At 46.4% G+C, this 12607-nt stretch overlaps 1 protein-coding gene across 1 annotated transcript in view; it reads right to left on the bottom strand.

Annotated features, from left to right (window-relative positions):
* HYDIN (HYDIN, axonemal central pair apparatus protein) overlaps positions 1-12607 on the bottom strand; it is a gene marked incomplete at its 3' end in the record, with an annotated part of 98009 nt that overhangs the window by 77471 nt on the left and 7931 nt on the right. The window contains exons 5-9 of the mRNA XM_010011927.1: positions 11395-11594; positions 10085-10209; positions 5182-5383; positions 4105-4276; positions 1453-1552 (exon numbers count right to left, since the gene is read on the bottom strand). Of these exons, the coding sequence (XP_010010229.1) occupies positions 1453-1552; positions 4105-4276; positions 5182-5383; positions 10085-10209; positions 11395-11594 (799 nt within the window). The remainder of the gene's footprint in view (positions 1-1452; positions 1553-4104; positions 4277-5181; positions 5384-10084; positions 10210-11394; positions 11595-12607) is intronic.

Below are 12607 nucleotides of genomic sequence, written 5' to 3'. Positions count from 1 at the left end.
GAATAATACCTTGGGACATCATGTGGGTGTACAGTTTGGCATTGCTGCCTCAAGTTTAAATAAATAGGGTGTAAGTGGCCCAACAGCATAGGACTTTGTTGCCAAATTCCTTAACTCCTGCTACTTTCTGACACTCCTCTTCTTGTTCACAGAATGTGATTGATTTGGAACATGATTCCCATCTGACCATGTTAATAAACAGAGATCCACAATTTACATGATGCAGGACATCACAAGGTAAAGGAGTGATCATCATTTGGGGTTTTGCTTCTCCCTGCAAAAGTGGCTTAGAAATGGGTTTTGGAAGAAATCAGATGTAACCCAATATATTTCCATATGCAGGGGAAAAAAAACCAACCTAAAAATAAAAAAAAAAATAAAAAAATAGGTTTCTGAAGCCTCTAACGTGTGCTTCCTTCCAGTTCCTACAGTTTTATTTGCATGAATAACTAAGAAAGTAAATTTTGAGCTGAAATATTTGCCAAGAGCAAATTTCAAACCTCTTCAAACCAGCTTTACAGATGCATCCTCCAGAAAAGGAGCCTGGTTGGTGTAGGACCATGGGCCTTGCACCCCTTCCTCTTTGATGGGAAAACCACAGTGTTCCCTGGATTTGACAGTCATCTCCCACTCCCATAAAACACCTTAAGCAGCAACATTCAGAGACAGAGAGGAAGGACAAGGCAACCTGAAGCATGTAGCCTGCCACGGGCATCCCCTGCACTGTGCTAGCACAGCAAAGCAATTACCTCTGTAAGAGCAGAGGTGGTACATACTCCGGTGGGTCAGTGATAACTGCTCCCAGAAGAGGACTTGACAGCACCTCTGTAAGACAGGGCAAACATAAAGCCTGTCTAGCAGACTGCTCTACCCTGCTGAGTACAGCAAGCCCTGTGCAACGCTACCCGGAGGCACCACAGACTTAAAGCTCCGAGGTGACAACTCTCACAGGGAGAAAAGCATGTGCTGGCCAGGAGTGGTCCTTCCGCAAACACCCCGCGCTCCACAGGGCTCAGCCACCCTCAGTCTGCCTGCGTTTGGGTAGTGGGAGGGGATCCAGGCTCAGAGACCACATTTTAACTCAGTTCCAGCCACCTCAGGAGTCTGATGGGGAATCCACAGAGTGCTCATCTTGGAGGGAAATGGTCTACAGGGGCTTAGTGCTCATTCACTAAAAGCTGCTCTGCTGTGTAGCTCTCGGGCCTTTACAGACACATCACAGCAGAGGAAATGATGGCAAACCCATGGCATGAAAGCTTATCCCTTCACTGCTTTGATTGTTCTGGGATCAGTGATCCAGAGCCAGGCATCCTGAACCCTGGCCTTGGACAGGAGAGGACAGTGGGCATGTGCCAGCACTGCCCTGCTGACCACTCCAGCAATGACATGAGAACTGAGCTGGAAGAGTGTGCCTTCACCGTGGGTAACAGGAGCAGGAGAAAAGAGCTGTACCTGAGATGTCACAGTAGACTCTTTCTTGATAGACTTTGGCTTCTCGAGGTTTAAAGATCACTTTGATTTCAGCCGAAGAATTTGGCCAGACATCTCCCTCCTGAAACAGAAAGAGACCATTTATCTTCAAAAGTCTCATATTTTGTTTTCAAGCACAGTTCTGTAAGCCTTTATGTAGAGCATCAATGAAAAGCAAGGAGCAAGCAAACACCCATTGACAAAATTTGTGAGAGAGCTTGGAAGCTGCTGCAATAAAAACTTTCTAAGTAAGTCCCTCACCTTTACTGGCACCTGATAAAGGCATCGTGTTAAATTAGGGCTAGATGGAAGCAACCAAACTGGCTCACACTCTAGCAAATCAAGCAGGATTTCTCTAGAGCTACAAGCTCGTCTAACGAAAAGGTACCTCTCTTCTCCAAACTCTCCCTTGTACCTCTGTATCACTATGGCTTTGTGAACATTTTTACTCAGACCAGAAGAGATTTAGCAAATCAAATGGATTTTTCCATGACTGGTTATGAAGGTGCTTCCTCTTGTGCTCTTCACCTTTCCATGCATATAAGTATTTACTGTACTGTGGTGAATCAGGATGCTCAGCACCTTGCAGAACAAGCCCTCCTGGCTGGTGACCAATGGAGAATAGACTCCTTGCCACTGAGAGCTGCTTCTGCCCTGCAGTGGGAGTGGTCACGCAGCACATAGGCTCTTCCAGCTAATGGAGGATCCAAGGAAGGAGCAGAGGGCCTGTTTCTCTCTGCAAGGTGCACACAGTCATGTTTCCCTGAGCACAGGCTCTAACAAGAAGAGATGGGATTTGCTTACAGCTCCACACCTCTTTCAACCAGCAAGCTCTTTTCCTTCTCATGCTCTAATGGATCTAAGTCTGGGCCATGCTACCAGTGTCTGGAACTGTCTACTGCTTCCTCAGGGTCTTCTCCCAAAGAGTCCTGGCACCGGCACTCAGTCCCAGGGAGCCTTGTTGCACATTTCTGTAGGAACCCCTTGTTTCTAAAGGCTCTCACTGCTTGCAACTGGTTTAAACAAACCTACCACTTATATCCCTTCAGCCCCTAGCATTGCAAATGTCTGTTGACACAAATACAGGCACTTCTGACAACTGTAAGAATACTCTAGAAGAAGATGAAAAGAGCAGAGTTATTTTTCTATCAGCAAAGTGTGGCTTTGATTCTGCTTGCTGTTGAGTAGCCTCAGTACTTAGTCCAAAAGCCTTGAAATGACTGGAGCCTCCAGCACTCCTGCAGCATAACTATTAAATAAATACAGTACTTCCCATCAACTGAGCACTTACAATTCAAAGGACAGGCCCCACAAAAATGAAAGAGCTATAACATGGTGAGTTCTTGGGCTGCAGCTGCAAATAATACCCTAATGCACAGCCTGCTGGGAGTCAACAGAACAGAGGAATAACAGAGAAAGTAATTTCAAACACCAATAAATCTGTAATAAGGAAAGTCTGAAAGGATAAAGTCACTTGGATTCTTCTCAAAACCAAGGGCAAACACCTTTGCCAGACCAAACACATTTCATATTTCTATCCAGCAGGCAACTGGATAAGATGAAGCCTTAGTACATGACAACACACTTGCTTGAGGAAGCAACTTGGGGACCCCAGCCTGCAACCCACAGTCATATGGGTCAACAGAGGTGTGCAAGTGCAATTGTGCTGACCCTGGTGACTCTCAGCCTTACTCTTCCTTCGAAAAAAAAAAATAAATGAGTTTTACCTATTTTAAAAGAAATAAGAGGTTGGGATTATTGTAGGGTTTACTCCAATATGAGAAGGGATGTTGCACTGCTCATACAGCAGGCATCCTTCTTATCAGATCATGCAAATACACAGAATGAGAGCCCTGTTTGATTGAAGGACATAGGGTTTTGCTTGCATCAAGAGAAAAGTAAAATGTTTCCTGTACCTATATGCAATAGAACTCAAAAAGCCAATTTAAACCTGCCAGCTTTGTGTTCAGGCTCACAGGTGACACTGGAAGAGAGATTCCAGTACCTAAAAGGGGCCTACAAGCAAGCTAGGTAGGGACTTTTTATGAGGACATGTAGTGACAGGACAAGGGGGAAATGGCTTTAAACTGACAGAAGAGATATTTAGATTAGATATTAGGAAAAAAATTCTTTACTGTGAGGGTGGTGAGACACTGGCACAGGGTGCCCAGAGAAGCTGTGGCTGCCCCATCCCTGGCAGTGTTCAAGGCCAGGTTGGACAGGGCTTGGAACAACCTGCTTTAGTGGAAGGTGTCCCTGCCTGTGGCAGGGGGTGGGAACTAGATAAGATTTAAGGTCCCTTCCAACCCAAAACGTTCTAGGATTCTGTGATTCAGACATGGTATAAATCTAGGTTATATGAAGGGATTGGTATTTCCATGATGAAACTTGGGCTGAATTTGGCCTCCTTTCCTCAGAGGCCATTTCATTCTTCAAGCCACTATGTGAACTGACAGTGCTCTAATATCCCTGGGTAATCCCCACACGCTATGTGTAAGGTGTGCCCTGACATATAATAATTGATACCTCTGCACACTGCAAGGACACCTAGTAAGTGCTCTTAATTTATAGCCCTTGCAGCAGAGCTCAGCTTTGGGCAGGCTCTTGCTGCCTATGTTCTCAGCTATTGCTTACCACTGGCTCAATGGTGAAAACATCATTGGAGAAAAGCCTGGAGTCTTCCTGCACCTTTCTCACCTGGTTCTCAAAGGTGCGCATAAGAAGGGAAAGACGCCCTTGGAGAGTGGGGTCCACCCCACCTTCCTTGTGAGCACAATCTGTCTTGTCCTCTTCCTGTCTCTGCAGCCTGCAGCCACAGGGACAGACAAACCAAGCAGGCAATTGAGTAAGCAACATAACTTGCAGAGACTGTTGTGTACGTGCAGGAGCAGCAAAGTACTCAGGGAAGAACAGCAGCAGCTCAGCAAGGGGCTGACCCCAAGCTGCAGGCCCCTAAATGGATCTGATTATTACTGGTCATTCGCTAGCACAGCCGGTAGTTTTATGCCACACTTACAAGCTAAGAAGAGGTTTCTGAAAGCCAGTAGCCCTCAAGAGAGCCTCCTGGCTCAAAGCCAGTGCCCCAACCAATGGAGATTCCACCAACAACCTCAACTGGCTTTTTCTACCACAGGGCTACTGGGGGGGTCAGATAAAGACTGAGGAGAACACACTGCAATGCTTCAGTGGGAAGGGGAGAAGCAGCTGGGTTTCAACTGCAGGGTACAAGCATCACACTTTTTTTTCTACCTTTTTGGACCTACAAGGATAAGGAAATTGAATCTGCTCTGTCGCCTGTACTGCTTTCCACCAGAGGCTCTTGGAGCACTTCAAATGCAACCTAATGAACTCAGGCTTAGTGCAGTCCCAGGTAATGAGTGTTGACACCTTCCTCAGCCTCAGGGACCCTCCATAGCCCAAGGATCTCTGAACCTCAGTAGTTTGCAGCTCCCAGACCTGAATTTGCTCTCTGAGGAAATCCAGTGGTTGCAATCAACCTTTCCTCCCCAAAACATCATCCTCAGATAGAGTATGGGTGGAACTGGATGGAAGTGTTAACCTCAATTACCCTGAAGCCCAGAGACACATGCCCTGATGCTGTGGGTGGGTTTACTTGTCCTAAACCATTCAAAAGCACCAACACCCCTCTGAAGCCATGTTAGTTTTACCCTTGGGCAGTGTATCTCACTGAAATTAATCTTTCAAACAAACCTCAGCTTCTGCTGATCCTCCTCTTCTTGGTTAACAAAAGGCTTCCACTGGAAGTGGGCTATGATTTCACTCTGATTGTGGATGACCATGGATCTGTGGTTTGACAGTGTGAGGTAAGTCTTCTCAATGGTCAAGGAGTTCCTGTCTAGCCTTATGTCGACATCTACAGCTGCTCCATAAAGGCTTGTGTGAATATCCTCACCTGGAACAAAGCAAATGAAAGTCTCTGCTCATCTCGTTTGCTGATGGAAGTATAAGGAACAGAGCAAACCACAGGCAACAGAAGAAAGAGTTACAGCTTTTAGATGCAGCAGTTCCACAGATGAGGACATTTATCACATCCTGATAGCTGCATGTGGTACAGCATGAGGATGTCCTGACATCACCTTAAGCACCTTATTTCTGGGCGTGTTTGTAGAGATCTATCACCAAGGTGTCAACATTTACCGTGAGATTTATTCTGACTGCCTGGCAAAGACATGCCCAATATACTACTTAATAAATCAATCAGCCTTCAAGCTGCTCTTCTGCTTCTCAGCAGATGCTGATTGATCCACAAGGAAAGGGGGCTAAAGAAAGGTCAGTTCTGCCCTGAAACACATCCAGAGTTATTGAGACTTAAGAACATGTTGGTGATTTCCACTGATGCTAGAGTAGGCAAGCTGTGGTCCAGGGTGACCTGCAAAGAGATGAAACCCACATTCTTCCAGAAATCTGTTATGTGCTAAAAATGGGTAACGTGGCATCACAAGGAAATCTGTTTCTGTGCATACCTGAACCAAACAGTCAAAAGGAGGTTCCTAACATCCAAATGACCCTCCTATGACACCCCCCCTCCAGCTGTGCACATGCAGCCAACTCTGTGGGTTGCTTTAGTGGGGCTTTTGTCAGGAGGAGTGTTACACTGCTGTGGAGCTATAAAGCTCTTGAAAAAAAACCTCAAGCACGTGAAGCACAAACTTAATTCCCTCTCATGTACCCTCAGTGACAGACCATTTGTCTTGAAATACAAGGCCCTGGAGAGGCGCAAAGGCCATACTCTGTTTGCAAGGAGTTGGAACAACCTTATCTAAAACAGTATTCAAAAAAACCCCCAACATTATTACAACAGTTCTAGAAAAGGGGAACAAAGGCAGGAAACAGTTGCTACCTACTGGCTGTGTTGACATAAACAAACACTTTGGAGAACAACTACACTCACCCATCAATCTAATTGATTTGAACTATAACAGACCATCGCCAATCAGGTGTATAAAGTATTAGCTCCCAGTCCTTGGCCTGTTGCAGTGTTGCTATTGTTAAGGTGCCAAGTCAACATATAATTGCACAAACTCCTATTTATACCTTTTTTTTTGCCTACAGGATATGCCTCCTTCCACTCACCTTGAAGCAGACATATAAGAACATAAAAGTCTGACAGAACCCAGCCATGCTGCTGGGAATTCCCACAAGAAAAGAAAGAAAAGCACAACATGCACTCACCACCTGCAATAAGCAGACAGAAAATCCTTTGTCAAGTTTTTAAAGGCCCAACAGAAACCATTTAGAGATGGAGGCTCTCTGGGAGTCTGGTGGGACACTGTCTCAGGTCAGGGTGTGCTTCTCCACGCTCCAGCCTAGTGCTCATCAACATGAGGGTGATCACATTTGGCCCTACAGGTAGCAAGCAGCAACGGGAAGGAAAGGCTGCTGGGGACACCATACTTTCAGGACCAGCAAAGCTGAGAGGCAGATGAGCGAGGCAGATGAGCAAGGCAGAGCCTTCTCCTCACGCAGGGCAGGACAAGCTCAGCTCAACATAACCTCCAGCTCCTGTTGTGCTGCACTGGAGAAACATGCTTAGCTGCTCTCTTCTGCTGTATAGGAATAACCTGTTGTCAGAGAGCAAGTATTGCTCCCCAGGGCTCAGGAGGGGAGACATTACTTCATCCAGTTTCTACAAGTACAGTAACTAACCCAGTGCAGCAAAACTCAAACTCATTGGCAACTATGGAGCCAGAGGCAGACGCCACCCACATCTTCTACCTGCCCTTGAAGTAATAATCAAGGATCTGAGGCCGAGCTTTCCCTTCCTTGCCCTGGGTGTGCAAAGCCACATAGGATGCTCTGAGCCTGGCCTGTGATACACAGCAAAACAAGCTGAGATTTGCTTTAGGACAGCTCCTGCTCCAGAACTGTGAGCTCTCCTGTGAGTTGTGTAGGAAGTTGAGGGAAAACAACCAAGTGCCAAATTCGCAGCTGGTTCATTAGCAGGCTTTTAGCACAAGGCTGGAGACTTCCAGCAGGACTAAAACCATCAAGAACTACTCCTGAGCCTCATGTTACCTCTCTTGTGGAAAAGCTGTTTTGTGGGGCTCCACACCAAGGGGAGACAGGCCAGTAATGGAGTGGACACTCCTGCCTGAGGGCTGGTTCCTCTTGGATATGCTGTCTCCTAAGATTCTCCTATGTGTACTGCCTCTGATCTCTTCTCTCAAACAGGGCGAGATCTGCCCCAAGGCTTTTGATTCTGTATTAGCCTCACAGCGCCACCAAAGGAAAATGCTCTCCATAATTACTCTTATTACTGACAGCAATAAAAGCATCTCACTATATAGTGTCTGTCAGCCCTGCACAAGCTCAGGGGTGCTTTATTAATTACCAAAGTTTCCTGTGCTGACAAAGAGATCCCATGGGATGTGGCAACCAATGGGGAAAAACTGTACAGAGTAATTTCAGCACTGAACAACAGATCTCCTGGACTAGAAGCACATTGTAGCACCTTGCCATGAGGTCCAGTGGGCACTGCAGGCACCCACATACAAGCACAGAATCGGGTCCTACACCTTGAAAACCAGCCATCATACCATACTGGGTACTTCTTGGAGACTGAATCAGGATTCAGGGAGCTCTGAGCACAGAAGTGATTCTCTTTCCACAATTCCCAGCATCTCTTCAGCAAGTCTTGTCTCTGGTGGCCTCCTTCACTTGCATGGAGCATCTGCCATAGAATTTACTGTTTCTGGGTGCTATGGGACTGGTGAATTTGTTTTTCACCTCTGCCACAGCTCTGGGAACCTGTTACATATCTCCGTAGCCACATGTCCCTGAGCAAAGCTCACTCTGCCACACCAAGCTTGTGCTATATTATCAGGCTGTAATAAAAGTTGTGACTGCAGCAAACTGGGTTTGATGTATGAACAGCAGCACACACAGCACCTAGCTTGGGCATCTCACTTGAACACTGCTTGAGAGCTAAAAGAATAAATAAGCTTTATGAATCCTGACTTGGTTGAGACTAGACTTAAATCCATAAACTTGTTTTCCCACAGCTGCACAGGGTGGCTAAAAGTCACTGGGGAAGGGCCAAGGACTTTCAGTGGCACTGAGTGATAAACCCTTTCCAAACCTGCATGTGTACTTGGCAGGCAGGCTTCAGAAACCCTTCCTGAAGCCATAACCTGCTGTTAAGGAGATGAATAGGGATGTGCTGTAGTCCAGAACATCCCAAGTCACCTTCATTTCAGTGTGCACTGGGATTTTTCACACCCAGCCACATGTACGTGGGGAAATGGAGGAGTCTGGCCATGTAAAGCACTGAGGTTCAAATTTTCATTGTAAATCATTATGCTTTTAGCAGCAGTAATGTAAAAAATTCAGTAGTTCTTTCAAGGAAGTGATACCGACATCAATGAGCCTCTCTCTGTGTGAGCATAAACCATTCTCTGTGAATAGGTCATTAACTGAAAAGTATCAAACAGATCTGTGAAAACTCAGAAGGCTGCAAAGAGCATTTGAAAGATACAGGAATGTTTTTAGAACTTCTACAAACTCAAGACAATTCAAATGCTCTCCTTGGGGCTAAAGTGTCACAGTGTCACCTAGGTTAGGCCATCCTGCTTCCCACAGCTGGAGTTCAGGAACAGGGACAACACAAACCTCTCTTTCAGGCAAGAGAAAATGCACACCAAGTGCATTCACACAGCTGAGCAAATGCTGGGTTCAGCATCATAAGATACCTCTGCTGAAGCAAGGCTTCAGAAGCATTTTAACGTCGCACCTTTTTCTTGTGTTTCTCCCACTTACTCTTGAAGCGAAATTTAACACTGGAAGTATTTCTGTGGCCTGATCCTGGAATGAGATTCCCTAGTATAAACATTATACCTATGTTTGGAGGCAGTGAGCACTTCCTGCCAAATCTCAAGTGCCCTCTAGACCCAGCTGCTTTAGCCCTGATGTTGTGAAGTGTGGGATGTAGACTGGTAGAGGGAAACAGAAAAAGGCTCTGTGGCAAGACAGCGGAGAAGCACTACATGGGACAGAGGTGTGTAAGAGACAGTGAGCATTGGAAAGAGCCTGACAGACATGTGCGTTCCCCACACCACACACAGCTCCGTCTAGGAGTAAGACTTCACACATGCATATGTGCACTAGTGGAGAACCAAGGTTCCGCCTTCCTCCACTCAGCAACTCTGAGCAAAACAGGATTCCAAAAACCTCATTCCTGTCTGAGGGGATCCACTTTAACAACCCCCTCAACACCAACTATTCTTCACTTTTCTCTGAGGTAAAGGGGGCAGGGGAGGTGCACCTGGAGAGGGAATTAAGGTGGCTGGGACAACGGGAATGATGGTAGATGACTGTCACAGAGGGGGTGCTGTGTGGAGAACACTGTGCTGACACCAGGGTCTCCCTGGGGATGGGCTGGCACACAGCAACACAGGGCACAGAGAACAAGGCCAGACTCAGCCTTTGTCCCTTATCTGCTCACTTGTAAGCACTGAAGCATGCAGACGTTTTGAAAGAAGATGTTTTAGAAGTGGCCTGCAAAATCTTGCAAAAGAAGTTTAACATTATTCTACTTAGGAAGGGCTCTGTTTGGAAGGACACAGGGAGGGTGCACCATGCAGCGCCTAGCTCTTACCTGTGTCATAGTGAACTATCAGGAATTGGGAATAATCGCCAGTCTTCAGCGGGTGAAACTCCACTGTTACTTGCATGACTTCATCAATCCCAAGAGTCCCAATGGAGGGATCCACGGAGAAAGGGCTGCAACACAAAGAGAAACATCAGGACTATCGTGGGAAATTTGAGGACTATATTCCTTTTGCAATCTAGTTCACTTCAGCTCACTTGTGCAAGCAAGGAGCAAGCAAACCACAGTCAGTAGAAGCAACACAGAGCATACAGGATCCTCTGAAGAGATCCAGCCCTCAGAAGATCCCATGGTATAACATGACCTCATCTCCCTCATACTCTGCATCCACTTCTCTGCAGTGAGGCTCCAGAGTCTGACTCCCAGCTGTACTATCAGAGAACAGGTTTTGAAGAAGACAGAGGGGAGAAAGAACTATTTGGATGCACAACTTGACGCTGACTTCACATCAGGTATTTGACGAGGGGACCACTAAAATGCCACGTGCTTGTGGCCTCCCAGAGAATAGGTGTACTTGGCTGATAGTGGTATGTAACCATTTCAGAAGGTTATTTATGATCAGGAGGTTGCAAGCTGGCTACTAACATATTCTAGCCCTCTCCAGGAAATCTTGGAGAGAGAAAGCTCTAGAAGAAAAGGCCCCCAAACCATGCACCAGATATTTGCTGCATCTTTCACCTGTACCCTCAATAGCATTCTGGTTTGGGGCTGTAATGCTGCTTTGAAGCCAGTGCCTGCTCCTCTCCGCTTAAGAGCTCCTTCTACTTAAGAATATTTGGTCCCAGGAACCAGACCAAACCCACTGGAAACAAAGTTCCTGGACTACACATTGTTACTGCCTGGCCTCAAAACCCATTGCTTTGATCTACGACCTCTGGTTGCACTTGCTGATATAGACACAGCTGTTAATAAATTCTTCAATGTCTCTATGACCAGCTCATAGTGTGCCCATTTCTCAACACTGTGTTTGGGCTACATAAACTGTGCTCCTAGAGTTGTTGTCTGCCATCAGCAATCAAGTTGCCTTCCTATGTTGGCTCTTTCGATCTAACAGAATCAGTTGTGCCAGATGCTGCTCTGGAGACACCATTGCAGTATAAAACTTCACTGCATCTTGCAGACTTTTCTCAAAGGTTGCATCATGCTTAAAACACTAAACAGCAAAACCCAGGTGTCCTGCCCATCTCCAGCTATGGCTGCAATACTGCAGCTCAGATGCACCAATTCCCTTCTGTTGCTGTTTACCAAGTATATTATCACACACTAGTGTTTGGCACAAAAAAGATGAGCTCCTTTACCTCTGAGTGCTGATGCTGTAGCAAGCCTTCCGATTACCGATGTTGCGCACCAGCAGAGTTTTCTGGGTGCTGAACTTAACTGGACACTCTGAGAAGTTCACCTGGTCAGGGAAGTCCAGGATGGCTCGGGCACCTATTGCTCGAATAGGCACAATAAACTTTTCCCTTTCTGTGATGCAGATGAGCTGGTGGAAATAATCCTGCAGGGAAAGAAACAATCTTAGACAGTGGATTTAGTACCACCCCCATGGCAGGAGAAAAACTGGTGTTTTCTGCGACCTTAACAGTAGCATTCAAGAATGTATGAGCACTTTTTGCCTTAATGACCTTTCATTCCAGTAGCATGACTTGGACAGGGCTGTTAACTTGTACAGAAGAGACAACCCCGTTGATTCATCTGCTTTCACAGCAAGCTGGCAGCATCAGACAAAATTAGCTCATACTTTGATTCTGATTCTTTACCAAAGTAATTCCATGCAAGGGATCAAAGCAGTAACAGGGTCTGCTTTGATCACCACTGCAGGTTATTAAAGGCACTGCTAAGAACTCAGTTGTGACACAGCACTAAATCCAATCCCAGCAATGCAGCGACCTTGTGAAAGCTTGGCAGGGGATTCTCGGGTCCATTTTGCAAAAGGCCTTTGCCACATGCATGATCAACAGTTTGTCTTTGGTGAAATACTTCACAAGCTGGACACGAGCATTTTTCACGTCAGGTGAACATAGGGTATGTGTGTATTTCCCTCCATTTCCCATGCCATTATAGTGACAAGGCTGGGGCCACGCATGCTTAAAAAAGCTATCTGATCCACCTCCCCATCCCAGAACTGGCTCTGCCCTATACCCAAACTATCCTTGTGAGATGTTTGAGGAGTACACTAACAATTCCACCCCTGCCCTCTGCAGCCTATTCCATCTTTACCCTAGACTTAAGAGAGTTCCTCCTGAGCCTAATCTCAATTTCCCTTTACCTCTCACCCTAGCCTCAGGGGATGCAGGAAATAGCTTTGCTTCCTCTCTGCTGCATGGTTGATGCCTTAGTCCTGTCTCGCTGGTAAGATCTCTAGACTTGGTGCCTTGTTCTCATGCTTACGTGAGGCAGGTGGCACCAGGAGCTGCAGATGGCACACAGACAGACATCCCTACCAGAGCAAACTCAACCGTACTACTCCCAGTCATTGGCTTGGTCAGAAAAGAGCCAGACATTCCCCCC

Source organism: Nestor notabilis, unplaced genomic scaffold (genome assembly GCF_000696875.1).
Source record: "Nestor notabilis isolate BGI_N333 unplaced genomic scaffold, ASM69687v1 scaffold1463, whole genome shotgun sequence".
Classification (NCBI taxonomy): domain Eukaryota; kingdom Metazoa; phylum Chordata; class Aves; order Psittaciformes; family Psittacidae; genus Nestor; species Nestor notabilis.
The sequence above is the reverse complement of the archived record's forward strand: the minus strand, read 5'-3'. Positions and strand labels throughout refer to the sequence as shown.